Source organism: Scyliorhinus canicula, chromosome 29 (genome assembly GCF_902713615.1).
Source record: "Scyliorhinus canicula chromosome 29, sScyCan1.1, whole genome shotgun sequence".
NCBI classification, from domain to species: Eukaryota; Metazoa; Chordata; class Chondrichthyes; order Carcharhiniformes; family Scyliorhinidae; genus Scyliorhinus; species Scyliorhinus canicula.
In genome coordinates, this window is record NC_052174.1 from 8,676,356 (window position 1) to 8,695,273 (window position 18,918).

At 52.4% G+C, this 18,918-nt stretch overlaps 1 protein-coding gene across 1 annotated transcript in view; it reads left to right on the forward strand.

The window, feature by feature from the left end:
- Window positions 1-18,918, forward strand: part of slc12a9 (solute carrier family 12 member 9) — a 50,909-nt gene that overhangs the window by 6,284 nt on the left and 25,707 nt on the right. The window contains exons 2-7 of the mRNA XM_038786900.1: window positions 7,370-7,504; window positions 8,660-8,803; window positions 12,773-13,072; window positions 14,861-14,968; window positions 16,736-16,847; window positions 17,962-18,119. Of these exons, the coding sequence (XP_038642828.1) occupies window positions 7,370-7,504; window positions 8,660-8,803; window positions 12,773-13,072; window positions 14,861-14,968; window positions 16,736-16,847; window positions 17,962-18,119 (957 nt within the window). The remainder of the gene's footprint in view (window positions 1-7,369; window positions 7,505-8,659; window positions 8,804-12,772; window positions 13,073-14,860; window positions 14,969-16,735; window positions 16,848-17,961; window positions 18,120-18,918) is intronic.

Consider the following 18,918-nt stretch of genomic DNA (forward strand, 5'->3'; position numbering starts at 1 on the left):
ACTATGATTGGGGCAGTGCAAACCTTTTTTTGAGCACCAGCTCTCCCCTTGCCATAGTAACAGCCATTACGTTCACTATTATATGTTTGGGCACTGCTAGGATGCTGGTTACTAAGGCGTGGGGATAGATGGGGCGACACACAGTGCTTAGCACTACTGCGTCACGGCACCAGGGTCCCAGGTTCGATTCCCGGCTTGGGTCACTGTCTGTGCGGAGTCTGCACGTCCTCCCCGTGTGTGCGTGGGTTTCCTCCGGGTGCTCCGGTTTCCTCCCACAGTCCAAAGACGTGCAGGTTAGGTGGATTGGCCATGCTAAATTGCCCCTTAGTGTTCAAAGATTAGGTGGAGTTACGGGGATAGGGTGGAGGTTTGGGCTTGAGCTGAAAGTAGGGTGCTCTTTCCAAAGGCTGGTGCAGACTCGATGGGCCGAATGGCCTTTTCGTGAGGGCGCCACATCAATGCAAGATTATTCCTCTTCTAATTGTCTTGTAATAGATTGCCCTGAAATGGAACAGCTATTTTTAGCAACGAGATGGTTAGCGGTGTGCTTTTGGGGCGAGGGATTTGCAAATTTAAATGCAAGGCAAATCTTAAATGGGGTTTACATTTGGGGGTTTAAGGCATTTTTCTCATCCTCCTCTTCTTTTTTTTTTGAATTTGGAGAAAGTCTTTAAAATAACTGGGTGGGTTTGTCAAAGGAGCTGGAAAATAAAACCAGGAAGCTCCCAATTGATAACCTTTTATCCCTCAACGAACCGCGTAGGCACTGAATGTGGCCCTTCTGCCCCTCGAGTCTGTTCTGTCCCACAATGGCGTCATGGCCGTTCTTGTTGTCAAAACTTCCCTCTGCCCCTCGCACAAGCCGTGGAGGCCAGAGCTGACCTGCCAGCAGTGACTGGGCCCGAACTCGCGCACAGTACAGTCCGGTGTGTCGCTCCAGGTTGGCTGGACGGCTGGCTCGTGACGCGGAGCGACACCAGCAACAGTAGCTGGTTCGATTCCCGTACGGATCCATGAAGGGCCCCCCCCTCCTCAACCTTGCCCCTCGCCCAAGGTGTGGTGGTAGTGACACTCTGGTTAAATCGCCGGCATGTGGAGCAGTGGATAGCACTGGGACCACGGCGCTCAGGACCCGGGTTCGAATCCCCGGCCCTGGGTCACTGTCCGTGTGGGAGTTTGCACATTCTCCCCGGGTCTTGTGTGGGTCACGCCCCACAATCCATGTTCTGTGCTGTACTGTTCTATGTGCAGGTTAGGAGGATTGCCGCGATAAATTGCCCCTTAATTGGAAAGAGAATAGTAATTGGGTACTCTAAATTTAAAAAAAAATCAAGAGTCACGCTCACGCTCACGCTCACGCTCACGCTCACGCTCACGCTCACGCTCACGCTCACGCTCACGCTCACGCTCACGCTCACGCTCACGCTCACGCTCACGCTCACGCTCACGCTCACGCTCACGCTCACGCTCACGCTCACGCTCACGCTCACGCTCACGCTCACGCTCACGCTCACGCTCACGCTCACGCTCACGCTCACGCTCACACCAAAGGGATGGTCCTCTGGGACAATGGTGACCGGCAGGGTGAGATTAGGGGTCCCGTTATAACATTGTCTGTCTATGGGATCGCACTGTGCACAAATCGGCTGCCATGTTTCCTGACGCCCATTTTTTCTTTTGTAAACAGGGGTTTATTGCTTCACACGCATACACCAGCCTTAGCCCGACAGAGGGTGGGGTGGGTTAGCTAACCGGGAGCAGCCAGGCGAGAAGCGCTCCTGCGCCCCCCCCCCCCCCCAGTGCTGCCCCCCTATCCCCCGCCTCAGCTGAGGGGCCGCACTCCTTCATTTCTGATATTATCGGGGTGGCTCCTTCAGATGCTGCACAGGACCTACCTGTCGACGGCTGGTGTCTAGTTAATAAGCAGGGCCAGTACTTCAGTAAATACGGTAGTTACCGAGACAGCTGGAACTTGCTCATCTGGGTGATAAACAACTGCTGTTCCTCCCACCGCTTCAATATAAACAGATTATAGCCCCAGCTCTGACCTAATAGAACAGTACCGCACAGAACAGGCCCTTCGGCCCTCAATGTTGTGCCGAGCAATGATCACCCTACTCAAACCCATACCCGTAACACAACAATAGGACACTACGGGCAATTTATCATGGCCAATCTACCTAACCCGCACATCTTTGGACTGTGGGAGGAAACCGGAGCACCCGGAGGAAACCCACGCACACACGGGGAGGACGTGCAGACTCCACACAGACAGTGACCCAGCCAGGAATCGAACCTGGGACCCTGGAGCTGTGAAGCATTTATGCTAACCACCATGCTACCCTGCTGCCCCAAATGTGCAGCAATAAAGTGACATTGCCCCACTTAATCTCTCTTGCTGGGGATGGGTCTGTCACTGTATAACACTGGGGTACAGTACTGGTGGGGATGGGTCTGTCACTGTATAACACTGGGGTACAGTACTGGTGGGGATGGGTCTGTCACTATATAACACTGGGAAACCGTACTGGTGGGGACGGGTCTGTCACTGTACAACACTGGGGTACAGTACTGGTGGGGATGGGTCTGTCACTTTATAACACTGGGTACAGTACTGGTGGGGATGGGTCTGTCACTGTATAACACTGGGGTACAGTACTGGTGGGGATGGGTCTGTCACTGTATAACACTGGGGTACAGTACTGGTGGGGATGGGTCTGTCGCTGTATAACACTGGGGTACAGTACTGGTGGGGACGGGTCTGTCACTGTATAACACTGGGGTACAGTACTGGGGGGATGGGTCTGTCACTGTATAACACTGGGGTACAGTACTGGTGGGGACGGGTCTGTCACTGTATAACACGGGTACAGTACTGGTGGGGACCGGTCTGTCACTGTATAACACTGCGTTACAGTACTGGTGGGGACGGGTCTGTCACTGTATAACACTGGGGTACAGTACTGGTAGGGACGGGTCTGTCACTGTATAACATTGGGATACAGTACTGGTAGGGACGGGTCTGTCACTGTATAACATTGGGATACAGTACTGGTAGGGACGGGTCTGTCACTGTATAACACTGGGATACAGTACTGGTAGGGACGGGTCTGTCACTGTATAACACTGGGGTACAGTACTGGTGAGGACGGGTCTGTCACTGTATAACACTGGAGTACAGTACTGGTGGGGACGGGTCTGTCACTGTATAACACTGGGGTACAGTACTGGTGGGGACTGGTCTGTCGCTGTATAACACTGGGGTACAGTACTGGTGGGGACGGGTCTGTCACTGTATAACACTGGGGTACAGTACTGGTGGGGACGGGTCTGTCACTGTATAACACTGGGGTACAGTACTGGTGGGGACGGGTCTGTCACTGTATAACACTGGGATACAGTACTGGTGTGGACGGGTCTGTCACTGTATAACACTGGGGTACAGTACTGGTGGGGGGCGGGTCTGTCACTGTATAACACTGGGGCACAGTACTGGTGGGGACGGGTCTGTCACTGTATAACACTGGGGTACTGGTGGGGACGGGTCTGTCACTGTATAACACTGGGGTACTGGTGGGGACGGGTCTGTCACTGTATAACACTGGGGTACAGTACTGGTGGGGACGGGTCTGTCCCTGTATAACACTGGGGTACAGTACTGGTGGGGATGAGTCTGTCACTGTATAACACTGGGGTACAGTACTGGTGGGGACGGGTCTGTCACTGTATAACACTGGGGTACAGTACTGGTGGGGACTGGTCTGTCACTGTATAACACTGGGGTTCAGTACTGGTGGGGACGGGTCTGTCACTGTATAACACTGGGGTACAGTACTGGTGGGACGGGTCTGTCACTGTATAACACGGGTACAGTACTGGTGGGGACGGGTCTGTCACTGTATAACACTGGGTTACAGTACTGGTGGGGACGGGTCTGTCACTGTATAACACTGGGGTACAGTACTGGTAGGGACGGGTCTGTCACTGTATAACACTGGGGTACAGTACTGGTGAGGACGGGTCTGTCACTGTATAACACTGGGGTACAGTACTGGTGGGGACGGGTCTGTCACTGTATAACACTGGGGTACAGTACTGGTGGGGACGGGTCTGTCACTGTATAACACTGGGGTACAGTACTGGTGGGGGCGGGTCTGTCACTGTATAACACTGGGGTACAGTACTGGTGGGGGCGGGTCTGTCACTGTATAACACTGGGGCACAGTACTGGTGGGGACGGGTCTGTCACTGTATAACACTGGGGTACTGGTGGGGACGGGTCTGTCACTGTATAACACTGGGGTACTGGTGGGGACGGGTCTGTCCCTGTATAACACTGGGGTACAGTACTGGTGGGGATGAGTCTGTCACTGTATAACACTGGGGTACAGTACTGGTGGGGACGGGTCTGTCACTGTATAACACTGGGATACAGTACTGGTGGGGACGGGTCTGTCACTGTATAACACTGGGGTACAGTACTGGTGGGGACAGGTCTGTCACTGTATAACACTGGGGTACGGTACTGGTGGGGACGGGTCTGTCCCTGTATAACACTGGGGTACGGTACTGGTGTGGACGGATCTGTCACTGTATAACACTGGGGTACTGTACTGGTGGGGACGGGTCTGTCACTGTATAACACTGGGGTACAGTACTGGTGGGGATGGGTCTGTCACTGTATAACACTGGGGTACAGTACTGGTGGGGAGGGATCTGTCGCTGTATAACACTGGGGTACAGTACTGGTGGGGACGTGTCTGTCAGTGTATAACACTGGGGTACAGTACTGGTGGGGACGGGTCTGTCGCTGTATAACACTGGGGTACAGTACTGGTGGGGACGGTCTTAACACTGGGGTACAGGACTGGTGGGGATGGGTCTGTCGCTGTATAACACTGGGGTACAGTACTGGTGGGGACGGTCTTAACACTGGGGTACAGGACTGATGGGGACGGGTCTGTCGCTGTATAACACTAGGGTACAGTACTGGTGGGGACGGGTCTGTCACTGTATAACACTGGGGTACAGTACTGGTGGGGAGGGGTCTGTCACTGTATAACACTGGGGTACAGTACTGGTGGGGACGGGTCTGTCACTGTATAACACTGGGGTACAGTACTGGTGGGGATGGGTCTGTTACTGTATAACACTGGGGTACAGTACTGGTGGGGACGGGTCTGTCACTGTATAACACTGGGATACAGTACTGGTGGGGACAGGTCTGTCACTGTATAACACTGGGGTACAGTACTGGTGGGGACGGGTCTGTCACTGTATAACACTGGGGTACGGTACTGGTGGGGACGGGTCTGTCACTGTATAACACTGGGGTACAGTACTGGTGGGGGCGGGTCTGTCACTGTATAACACTGGGATACAGTACTGGTGGGGACAGGTCTGTCACTGTATAACACTGGGGTACAGTACTGGTGGGGGCGGGTCTGTCACTGTATAACACTGGGATACAGTACTGGTGGGGACGGGTCTGTCACTGTATAACACTGGGGTACAGTACTGGTGGGGATGGGTCTGTCACTGTATAACACTGGGGTACAGGACTGGTGGGGACGGGTCTGTCACTGTATAACACTGGGATACAGAACTGGTGGGGACGGGTCTGTCACTGTATAACACTGGGGTACAGTACTGGTGGGGATGGGTCTGTCACTGTATAACACTGGGGTACAGTCCTGGTGGGGACGGGCCTGTCACTGTATAACACTGGGGTACAGTACTGGTGGGGATGGGTCTGTCACTGTATAACACTGGGGTACAGTACTGGTGGGGATGGGTCTGTCACTGTATAACACTGGGGTACAGTACTAGTGGGGATGGGTCTGTCACTGTATAACACTGGGGTACAGTACTGGTGGGGACAGGTCTGTCACTGTATAACACTGGGGTACAGTACTGGTGGGGATGGGTCTGTGACTGTATAACACTGGGGTACAGTACTGGTGGGGACGGGTCTGTCACTGTATAACACTGGGGTACAGTACTGGTGGGGACAGGTCTGTCACTGTATAACACTGGGGTACAGTACTGGTGGGGACGGGTCTGTCACTGTATAACACTGGGGTACAGTACTGGTGAGGACGGGTCTGTCACTGTATAACACTGGGGTACAGTACTGGTGGGGATGGGTCTGTCACTGTATAACACTGGGGTACAGTACTGGTGGGGACGGGTCTGTCACTGTATAACACTGGGGTACAGTACTGGTGGGGACGGGTCTGTCACTGTATAACACTGGGGTACAGTACTGGTGGGGGCGGGTCTGTCCCTGTATAACACTGGGGTACAGTACTGGTGGGGAGGAGTCTGTCACTGTATAACACTGGGGTACAGTACTGGTGGGGACGGGTCTGTCACTGTATAACACTGGGATACAGAACTGGTGGGGAGGAGTCTGTCACTGTATAACACTGGGGTACAGTACTGGTGGGGACAGGTCTGTCACTGTATAACACTGGGGTACAGTACTGGTGGGGACGGGTCTGTCACTGTATAACACTGGGATACAGTACTGGTGGGGACAGGTCTGTCACTGTATAACACTGGGGTACAGTACTGGTGGGGACGGGTCTGTCACTGTATAACACTGGGGTACAGTACTGGTGGGGACGGGTCTGTCACTGTATAACACTGGGGTACAGTACTGGTGGGGACGGGTCTGTCACTGTATAACACTGGGGTACAGTACTGGTGGGGACGGGTCTGTCACTGTATAACACTGGGGTACAGTACTGGTGGGGATGGGTCTGTCACTGTATAACACTGGGGTACAGTACTGGTGGGGACGGGTCTGTCACTGTATAACACTGGGGTACAGTACTGGTGGGGACGGGTCTGTCACTGTATAACACTGGGATACAGTACTGGTGGGGACAGGTCTGTCACTGTATAACACTGGGGTACAGTACTGTTGGGGATGGGTCTGTCACTAACACTGGGGTACAGTACTGGTGGGGATGGGTCTGTCACTAACACTGGGGTACAGTACTGGTGGGGATGGGTCTGTCACTAACACTGGGGTACAGTACTGGTGGGGATGGGTCTGTCACTGTATAACACTGAGGTACAGGACTGGTGGGGACGGGTCTGTCACTGTATAACACTGGGGTACAGTACTGGTGGGGATGGGTCTGTCACTATATAACACTGGGGTACAGTACTGGTGGGGATGGGTCTGTCACTGTATAACACTGGGGTACAGTACTGGTGGGGACGGGTCTGTCACTATATAACACTGGGGTACAGTACTGGTGGGGACGGGTCTGTCACTATCGCAGATGGCATAGACCGGAACGGTTTTCTCTCCCCTCACTTGACGACTGTTAACTGTCCTGTTTTTCTGTCTCTCTAGGTTTTGTAATCGGACAGGCTGGGTTCCTGCAGGCGCTGCTTATGTTAATAGTGGCCTACATCATCGTTAGTTTGACCGTGTTGTCGGTGTGTGCTATATCCACCAACGGAGCAGTGAAGGGCGGTGGGGCATACTGTATCCTTTTTACCCCTGTGACCCTGTCTGCATAGTGTTGCCAACCCTCGGGTCTACACTCTCGGTCATGGCCACAGAATGGGCCTCCTCGCTACTGCCCGCCTCACCACCTCCTTCGATTCCTTTCGCCTGTGTTGCCCCATGGTTTGTTTCAAACCATCTTGCAAGGGGTTTCCACTCTCTCTTTACCAGGGGCTCCAGGGCAGAGCTGAAGGGTTGGCAACGCAAATGACAGGGGGGGGGGGGGATGTAGAGAGAGGGAATTTTCCTGTTGCTAAGGGACAGGGGGGGGGGGGGGGGGGGGGGGAAGCGAGAGAACCTGACCTCCTGGGCTGGACAATAAATGGGTACCTTTCCAGTAACACCCTCCCAAGGGTAGCATTGTGGATAGCGCAATTGCTTCACAGCTCCAGGGTCCCAGGTTCGATTCCCGGCTGGGTCACTGTCTGTGCGGAGTCTGCTCGTCCTCCCCCGTGTGTGTGCGTGGGTTTCCTCCGGGTGCTCCGGTTTCCTCCCACAGTCCAAAGATGTGCGGGTTAGGGTGGATTGGCCGTGATAAATTGCACTTGGTGTCCAAAATTGCCCTTAGTGTTGGGTGGGGTTACTGGGTTATGGGGATAGGGTGGAGGTGTTGACCTTGGGTAGGGTGCTCTTTCCAAGAGCCGGTGCAGACACGATGGGCCGAATGGCCTCTTGCACTGTAAATTCTATGAAACACGAGAACAAATTACAAAAAATCTGCTCAAAATTAATTTCAATCGGGGCAGCACGGTGGCCTAGTGGTTAGCACAACCGCCTCACGGCGCCGAGGTCCCGGGTTCGATCCCGGCTCTGGGTCACTGTCCGTGTGGAGTTTGCACATTCTCCCCCTGTCTGCGTGGGTTTCGCCCCCCACAACCCAAAGATGTGCAGAGCAGGTGGATTGGCCACGCTAAATTGCCCCTTAATTGGAAAAAAATAATTGGGTACTCAAAATTTATAAAAAAAAAAAATTAATTTCAATCCTTTGGCGATTCGAATGGTTTCTCTTTGGCAATTGATGATGGTCCTGAGCTTCGACTAGGCCCCAGGAGTTATTGGCCTTGAAATTAAACTCTTGTGTCTTCTCCTGCGCTCTCTCCCCCTCTCTGTTTTTCCTTCACCAGTAACTCCCAGTTATGATTAGTCGGACTTTGGGGCCTGAGTTTGGTGGGAGCATCGGCCTGATGTTTTTCCTGGCCAACGTCTGTTCCTGTGCGGTTTACATTCTGGGCCTGGTAGAGGCTATTCTCGACATGTTTGGAGAGCTCCCCAGTGCAGGTAAGTCAACCCCTCGTTGTTGGGGAGGGGGGAACATTTATGGATTAAAATGGTCAACCACCAACTGAATTACTTCCCTATTTAAGAATACCGCCCCGCCCTGCCTCTTTTTATTATGTTATCCCTTGCACAGATCTTTTTGTTTGACGGTGTTGGCGTTAGTGGACCCCTCGGGTCAAAGGTCATGGGTTCAGGTCCCTGCTCCAGAAACTGGAGCCCTCCAAAAATACCCGAGGTTCACACCCCACTACACAGGCACCCCTTTCCACAAACATTCACTCCCTCCACCACTGACGCACAGTGGCAGCCGTGTGTACCGTCTACAAGATAGAACATAGAACAGTACAGCACAGAACAGGCCCTTCGGCCCTCGATGTTGTGCCGAGCCATGATCACCCTACTCAAACCCACGTATCCACCCTATACCCGTAACCCAACAACCCCCCCCTTAACCTTACTTTTTAGGACGCTACGGGCAATTTAGCATGGCCAATCCACCTAACCCGCACATCTTTGGACTGTGGGAGGAAACCGGAGCACCCGGAGGAAACCCACGCACACACGGGGAGGACGTGCAGACTCCGCACAGACAGTGACCCAAGCCGGGAATCGAACCTGGGACCCTGGAGCTGTGAAGCATTTATGCTAATCACCATGCTACTGTGCTGCCCAGATGCACCGCAGCAACTCACCAAGGCTCCTTAGGCAGCACCTTCCAAACCCACGACCTCTAGGGAGCCTCGTGGGCACAGTGATTAGCACTGCTGCTTCACAGCTCCAGGGTCCCAGGTTCGATTCCGGCTTGGGTCACTGTCTGTGTGGAGTCTGCACGTCCTCCCCCGTGTCTGCGTGGGTTTCCTCCGGGTGCTCCGGTTTCCTCCCACAGCCCAAAGACGTGCAGGTTAGGGTGGATTGGCCGTGATAAATTGCCCCTTAGTGTCCAAAAAGGTTAAATGGGGTTACTGGCTTTTGGGGGTGGGTTGGAAGTGTGGGCTTAAGTGGGGTACTCTTTCCGAGGGCTGGTGCAGACTCGATGGGCCGAATGGCCTTCTTCTGCACTGTAAATTCTATATTTCTAATTCACCAAGGTTCCTTCAGCAGCACCTTCCAAACCCACCACCTCTGCTATCTAGAAGGACAAGAGCAGGGGGATAGACTAATGCTGGATGAATTAAGAAATATTTCTAGCAAAATGCAGAGTCTCACAAGGGCGGGTGATTGATCTTGGGGAGTGCCTCAAGAGCTTGGGGGGGGGGGGGGGGGGGGGGGGGGTGGTGTGGAGTTACAGAGCTTTAAGGAATTAGCCACGAATTAGTGGAGGGAAGATCTCGCAATGACGGAGAGAATTGGGAGCTGGGGGAAGAGGGTTAAACCTGTGGAGATCGACACGGTTTTTCCCCCCACCCAATAGTTAAGGACTCTACATAGCAATCTTTCAGCTGAGGGGTATGTGCTGTCAATACCGCACAGGTACACCGGTTCTGTCGCCGCGAGGGACGGCCGGAAGAACAGATGCTTCTCCAACACTATTTCCCCATGGATTTTGAAGATTTCCTCTTTTTTTTGAGCAAATACGCTATCTTGTTTTTTAAACAAAAAAGTTAGGAAGACTCCATAGACCATAGAAAAATACAGCACAGAACAGGCCCTTCAGCCCGCTATGTTGTGCCGAACCTTTGTCCTAGATTAATCGTAGATTATCACAGAATTTACAATGCAGAAGGAGGCCACTCGGCCCATCGAGTCTGCACCGGCTCTTGGAAAGAGCACCCCACCCGAGGTGAGCACCTCCACCCTATCCCCACAACCCAGTAACCCCACCCAACACTAAGGGCAATTTTGGACACTAAGGGGCAATTTATCACGGCCAATCCACCTAACCTGCACATCTTTGGACTGTGGGAGGAAACCGGAGCACCCGGAGGAAACCCACGCACACACCGGGAGGACGTGCAGACTCCGCACAGACAGTGACCCAAGCCGGGAATCGAACCTGGGACCCTGGAGCTGTGAAGCAATTGTGCTATCCACTATGCTACCGTGCTGCCCTTAAGAACAAATTAATCTACACTCCATTATTCTACCATAATCCATGTACCTATCCAATAGCCGCTTGAAGGTCCCTAATGTTTCCGACTCAACTACTACCACAGGCAGTGCATTCCATGCCCCCACTACTCTCTGGGTAAAGAACCTACCTCTGACATCCCCCTATACCATTTACCTTAAATTTATGTCCCCTTGTAATGGTTTGTTACACCCGGGGAAAAAGTCTCTGACTGTCTATCTATTCCCCTAATCATCTTATAAACCTCTGTCAAGTCGCCCCTCATCCTTCTCCGTTCTCTAAACCCGTTCTTATTTTTAAGAAAGAAAAACTTTGTTGGGCCCACACTGTTAACCCCACCGCTCCCAAAACCAGAGGAGGCTGCAGCCCCGATTGGCTTGCGCGCATCCTTCCCCCCCCCCCAAACTGGCACACTATCTTGCTATTGATCGATGTGGGCTCCAATCATACCCAGGCCTGCACCCGCCCTGTGCCGTCAGGCTGGCTGGCACATCAGTCGCTCTCTCGGAAGGATTTTTTTCTGGCACTGCCAGCGATGTAGTTGACTTTCTGTGCCTGTCAATGGCGGCCATCTTGTATTCACTTTCTGTGCCTGTCAGTGGCGGCCATCTTGTATTCAACAGGGCAATGCTGACCCTTGCTCCCCACGGCGATCCTCCCCTTTCTAGATAACGCACGAGGGACAAATGGCATAGACTATGTTCCTTGACCGTGAAAGGTTGAAGGGTGATTTTGGTTGGTGTTGGAGAGTTTCAGTCGATGAGTTTAAAAACGTAGAAACTATTAACGCCCCTGGGTGTGGGAACTTCAGTGAAGGTCAAAATGACGGTGGTGGAGGGGGTTACTGAAGATCGAAATGACTATTTTGTTTTTTTTTTAATTTAAAATTGGAGCCCCTCTGGTTGTTCGGGATTGGGATTAGGAAGAAATTCTTGGGTCACTATTCCCCCCCCCCCCCCCCTCCCCCATGGGGTTAAATTGGAGCCTTTTGAGACTGATTTGGGCTGAAGGGTCTCGAGTAGGCATTGAGAGATTGTCGGGCTATGGATTGGATTGGATTGGATTGGATTGGATTTGTTTATTGTCACGTGTACCGAGGTAGAGTGAAAAGTATTTTTCTGCGAGCAGCTCAACAGATCATTCAGTACATGGACGAAAAGGGAATTAGACAGAATTCAAGAAAATACATGAGAATACATAATAGGGCAACACAATATATACAATGTAACTACATAAGCATTGGCATCGGATGAAGCATACAGGGTGTAGTGTTAATGAGGTCAGTCAATAAGAGGGTCATTTAGGAGTTTGGTGACAGTGGGGAAGAAGCTGTTTTTGAGTCTGTTCGTCCGTGTTCACAGACTTCTGAATCTCCTGCCCGATGGAAGAAGTTGGAAGAGTGAGTAAGCCGGGTGGGAGGGGGTCTTTGATTATGCTGCCCGCTTTCCCCCGGCAGCGGGAGGTGTAGATGGAATCAATGGATGGGAGGCAGGTTCCTGTGATGGACTGGGCGGTATTCACGACTCTTTGAAGTTCCTTGCGGTCCTGGGCCGAGCAGTTGCCATACCCAGGCTGTGATGCAGCCCGAAAGGATGCTCTCTATAGTGCATCTGTAAAAGTTGGTAAGGGTTAATGTGGACATGCCGAAATTCCTTAGTTTCCTGAGGGACGGGTGGGACTGGCTAATGACTGCTGCAGAGGGGCAGCACGGGTAAGGTGGACCGAATGGCCTGTGCTGCTACTCCGTGATTCTGAGGGCACGGGAGCAAAGGTGGGGCTAAATGGTGCAGGTAGGCCGCAATCCTGACTGAAGGGGCTTCTGTGGCTAAGTAACCGCTTGTTCTGTCTCCCTCAGTTTTTTTTCTCTCGCTTGTCCCCCCCCCCCCCCCCCCCACACACAGCGGACACTGAACCCAGGGGCATCCACGTGCTCCCGCAGAGCTACCTCTACGACGTTCTGTACGCCTCTGGAATCCTCCTCCTCTGCCTCCTGGTCTGCATGATTGGCGCCCAGATCTACGCCAAAACGAGCTTCCTGATTTTCCTGGTGGTCCACGTCGTGCTCATCACCATCCTCGTCAGTTTTTTTGCCGTGGCGCCCAAGTCCATCGTGATCGCCAAGCAGTCCGGCAACGAGAGTCGGGCCACCTACATCAACTACACCGGCTTCAGCACTGCCACACTGAAGAAAAATCTCGCCGGTAAGTCTTGGCAACTGGTGGAACTTTAATTCCATTGACACCAAATCTGGAATTGAGAATCGATAGTGGCCACTCGAGGCCAATCGGTTGTGAAGTGGAGAAGACCTCCTCGATTAGCAGAGGAAATCTGCCATCCTTCCCCCGGCCTGGTCTACTTGGGACTCCAGACCTCGGGCAGCAATGTGGACAACTCTAAATTGCCCCTCCTGTAATGGCCTGCCGAGCCCGCTCGGCTTGAGGGCAATTGGGGGGGGGGGTGGGCAGCAACTGTTGGTCTCGCATCCCGTGAATTAACTTAAAAACCCGTGGAGCGAGTTCTTCATTTCTCTCCGCTCTGGCTGAGTAAGTGTTCTCCTGAATTCCCGCTCTGGGTTTATTAAGGACCTGAAGGCCCCGATTCAGCCAGCCCTCCGCCTGCCGACCGTTCCGCCTTCCCTGACCCTGCCTCTGCAGGTGTGAAACCTCCTGGATTGCCCTCCCATGTTGTCAGGCCCCACGTTGGGGCCGAAGTGGCAAGAATTGGTTTCTGAGCCTCGAGCCCCTCGATCCTCTGCCACCCTCGCCCAATACCGGATGATCAATGTATTTTTTTTTTTAATTTAGAGTACCCAATTCATTTTTTCCAATTGAGGGGCAATTTGAGAACCGAAATAGTCAGAGGGGTGGGTAGCACAAGTGGTTAGCACGGTTACCACATGGTGCCGCAGTCCTTAGCGCGGCCAATCCACCTACCCTGCGCAAACACGGGGAGAACGTGGAGAACGTGCAAACTCCACATGGACAGTGACCCAGAGCCGGGATCGAACCTGGGACCTCGGTGCCGTGAGGCAGCAGTGCTAACCACTGTGCCACCGTACTGCCCTCCAGATGATCAATATTGTTCGAAATGGTGGAATCGCCCCTTTTCGACAGGTAGGTGGCTGACAGCTGAGCCGGTTTTACACACTTTCTCCCCCACCCCCAGTCACTCTTGGCCAATTCAATCTCGTCATGTGTAACCCCAAAATAGATCATTGGTCAAAAGTGGTATTGTGGCTGGAGTCTTAAGATCTTTAATCTCTAAACTAATTAAATGCATACATTGAGAGGAGGATTTGTCTCGTAGTTTTATGTCCTATTTAGTCTCCAGTATCATTTTTGGATATCTATCTTTGCTGTGGGTGGGTATGCTGGAACTCCTGAGGCCTAGTTACCGAGCAGCCTGGAACTGCTCCTGAGGCCCAGTTACGGAGCAGCCTGGAACTGCTCCTGAGGCCCAGTTACGGAGCAGCCTGGAACTGCTCCTGAGGCCCAGTTACGGAGCAGCCTGGAACTGCTCCTGAGGCCCAGTTACGGAGCAGCCTGGAACTGCTCCTGAGGCCCAGTTACGGAGCAGCCTGGAACTGCTCCTGAGGCCCAGTTACGGAGCAGCCTGGAACTGCTCCTGGGGCCCAGTTACGGAGCAGCCTGGAACTGCTCCTGAGGCCCAGTTACGGAGCAGCCTGGAACTGCTCCTGAGGCCCAGTTACGGAGCAGCCTGGAACTGCTCCTGAGGCCCAGTTACGGAGCAGCCTGGAACTGCTCCTGAGGCCCAGTTACGGAGCAGCCTGGAACTGCTCCTGAGGCCCAGTTACGGAGCAGCCTGGAACTGCTCCTGAGGCCCAGTTACGGAGCAGCCTGGAAGTAAATGGTCTTGAGGCCCAGCTGAGGGGATTGTGGGAGGATTCTTTGGGGAGAGGGGTCCAAAATGGGGCGTGCATTAGGGCAGCACCCTCCAAACTGAGTTGTATTTGTTCTATGCTTTTCTAGATGATTATTCCGTGGATTACACCACCAACTACATGATGACGTTCGCGACTGTGTTTGCTGTCATGTTTAATGGCTGCACTGGCATCATGGCTGGCTCCAATATGTCTGGTAAAGATCTCCATCTCTTTGCCTTGCCCAGAGGCACCAAATTAGTGTGTGTGGCTGTCTAGAATTGAATGTGACTGGTGTGGTAACAGAGGCCTGGACACTCGGTACACCATGGAAGCTATGGGATTGAAATTCTGTCAACTAATAAATCTGGAACTAAATGTCCCATGATTAATGTTGTTTAACACCCCATTTGATTCGCTAATGTTCCCTTTCGGGAAGGAAATCTGCCGTCCTTTCCTCGGTCTGGCCTACATGTGACTCCAGACCCCCACAGCGATGTGGTTGACTCTTTAACTGCCCATTTCCGAGCACGCGGTTCTATCAAACCACGACGGGGGGGGGGGAAAAGCCACTGTGGCCTACGCCACGTGGGTTGCAGTGGTTCAAGGTAGTGGGCGGCTCACCACCTTCCCGTTGATAGTTGGGGACGAACACTGGCCGAGCCATTGAGCCCGGAGAACAAATATATCTAATTTTTTACTCTTGTGGCGATCTCTGAGCACGTATTGCAGATTGAACTCTGACCTGTGCCCTGAGCTCATTACAAACTCAATTGACATCCTAGTGCACACCAGGTCCCGCTCGCTCCCCAATGCGCGTACTGCCTTGCATTGCCTCCCAGTCCAGTTGCGCCTCAGATTTTACCATCTCATCCTTGTTTTCAGCCCTGTCCATGTGTTCACCCCTCTCTACCTCATAGAACATAGAACAGCACAGAACAGGCCCTTCGGCCCTCGATGTTGTGCCGAGCAATGATCACCCTACTCAAACCCACGTATCCACCCTATACCCGTAACCCAACAACCCCCTCCTTAACCTTACTTTTTAGGACACTACGGGCAATTTAGCACGGCCAATCCACCTAACCCGCACATCTTTGGACCGTGGGAGGAAACCGGAGCACCCGGAGGAAACCCACGCGCACACGGGGAGGACGTGCAGACTCCCGCACAGGCAGTGACCCAGCCGGGAATCGAACCTGGGACCCTGGAGCTGTGAAGCATTTATGCTAACCACCATGCTACCGTGCTGCCCACCTCCTCCTCAAACCCCACAAACCTCCCCTTCTGCACCCCTTGAATTTTAATCTCCCCTCCATTTGGTGGCCTGACGGCAATCTAGGCCCAAAGCTCCCAAATCCACCCCCACCCCGAACAACTTTTTTTTTTGTTTTTGTTTTATACTCTTTTTTTTTTTAATAGTCTTATTTTAAGACAATGTTGCAAGTATAAGGGCAGCAATCTTCATTTTAGTGTGTTTTGGAGAGGCTGATCTCGAGATGCCTGCCTCCAGAGGCAGCCTCGTGGCGCACTCTCCATTACAGAGAGCCCGAGGTGTCAATCTGGTGCGGTTTTGTGAAACACCGCAACACAATTTTTTTTCTTTCCTTTGTGTGAAAAAGAGCGAGCTCTTTGTCATTGGAAGCTGTACCGTTGTCCTGATATTCCGTGCATGGCCGATATTCCCCCGTGCATGGCTCGTAAGTGAAATATGTTGAGGGCTGTATGGCTTCCCCTTCACAGGATCAAAGTTTTTGCCAATATTGTCCAGGCCCTGAGCCCAGTTTCCTTCTATGTTGTATCTGGGGAACGTTGCCCCTGTCCCCATCCCTTTGATGCCTCCTCACATAATGCTCCCTCACGACTGGACTTCAGAACAGGAAATGTTTTCTCGCAGTCATTTATAAACGTTGACCATAAGCGTTGTGATTGACTGTTCCTTCTCTCCCCCTCTTTTTTTTTTCTTCTCATTGTTCCCCGACAGGTGACTTGAAGAATCCTAGCTATTCGATTCCCAAAGGCACAGTCATTGCTGTTATCTACACCTTTGTGGTTTACCTACTGCTGTTCTTCCTGGTCAGCTTTACCTGCGACAGGTGAGGTCTCGAGTCCACCTGCGGAGGGCTGGGATTTGTGTTGGCTGAAGGTTCGGGGGGGGGGGGGGGGGAGTGGGGAGAGATGTATGGTGGTCCGTCGAGCATTGTTCAAATCCCACCGTGGCAGATGGTGGAATTTGAATTTAATAAAAATCTCCATAAAAATCCGTTGTCGTTTATTTAAAAAAAAAAAAAAAAACCCCATCTGGTTCACTGTCCTCCAGGGAAGCAAATTTGCCTCTTCCTCCTGTACTGGCCTACATGTGGCCCCCCCAGACCCCACCGCAGCGAGGGTGATTCTTCAATGGCCCAGCAAGTCACTTGATTCAGGGGCAATTAGGGATGGATAATAGGCAGAGGTCTTGGGGCCCTGCCGCTCAGCCAGAAGCCCAGGGTTCGATTCCCACCCCAGGACAAGACGCGTTCAAAACGTGCCCCAAGCCACCATGTAAAAGTAGATGTTGCCATAGCGACTGCTCACAGATTTTCAGGGGTAGAATCAGGGTGGCAAAGGGGCAAAGATCTCCTCCACTATTGCCGTGGCTGTATGGCTCACTGGGGCACTTAATTCCTCACGACGGTGAAACAGAACCTCAGGAATTCGCCAGTCTTGGGTCTGTCGCAAAGCTGTTTTGACCCACTTGTGTTAATCCTGTAAACCAGAGGGGTTTGGGCATTTGCTGAGCCCACCCCCCCCCCCCCCTCTCCCATCGACACATCCGTCTCTGTATTGGGCACTCTCCATGTTAATCAATCTCTCCCCCCTTTTTTTTTTCCCTCCCTCTTTTCCCCTCCTCCCCCTCTTTTTTTCCCCTCCTCCCCCTCTTTTTTTTTTCCCTCCTCCCCCTCTTTTTTTTCCCCTCCTCCCCCCTCTTTTTTTCCCCTCCTCCCCCCTCTTTTTTCCCCCCTCCCCCCTCTTTTTTCCCTCCTCCCCCCTCTTTTTTTCCCTCCTCCCCCCTCTTTTTTTCCCTCCTCCCCCCTCTTTTTTTCCCTCCTCCCCCCTCTTTTTTTCCCTCCTCCCCCCTCTTTTTTTCCCTCCTCCCCCCCTCTTTTTTTTCCCTCCTCCCCCCCCCCTCTTTTTTTCCCCCCTCCCCCCTTTTTTTTCCTGCCCCAGGGCGCTCCTGAAAGGGGATTACGTTTTCTTCCGTCAAATCAACATCTGGCCCCCCTTCGTGGTGATCGGTGTCTACGCAGCATCACTCTCCGCGTCCATGAGCACTCTGATAGGCGCATCGCGTATTCTACACGCCCTGGCCAGGGATGACCTGTTTGGTAAGTTGATCCTTTTATATCCCTACGCATTTATGGTGACTTCACGGATTAAACAAGTACATCATTCATGCCTACAGCTGCCAGTCATTAAAATAAAAATGTAGACTGGCCGTTTGTGACCCCCCTCTTGAATTCGGTTTACCCCCTGCCCACGTAGCTGTACACGTGGTTCATGCCCCCCCCATCCCAACAAAATCCCTCATCTGTTGAACTCTCGCTTGTTGTCTTGAGTCTCTCTCCTGCCCCCTGAGAATACGGGGTACAGTTGTTTTTCTTCCCCCTTTTTTATTTAAGGAAAGATGTATTCTGATTGGAGACAGTACAGCGAAGGATGTTCCTGGGTGTGGAGGGAAAATGAAACAAGATGGGTCTGTACTACTTGGAGTTGTCATGTGAGAGGAGTTGTCATGAGTACCTTTAAGAAATGGGTGTTTATAAAAATAGCTGTAGTGGATGTGCCTTTAAGAAATGTGTGTTTATCAGTGATGTCATAGTGGGTGGAGCTGGGCTGGCTGTCTGTTTTTACTTTCGCTTTAGGCTGTTTGCTACAGGGTGTGTTTAGTTTTGTGTTGGTTTTGGAGAAGCTGCAGTCACAGCAAGATATGTGTGCATTTCTGCAAGCTAAAGAATATTCATTTGGTGGTTTCAAAGTGGTAACTGCTCTCAGTAGAGAAGTTAAACCTGATGTCTTTCTGTAAAAAGGTTTTTTTTGTCTTCTGGATGTTGCAAGGGGAGTTACTTAGAGTCTTGTATTCTTTGGGGATTTATTGGCGTTGATAGTTGAGATGTTTACTGTGGG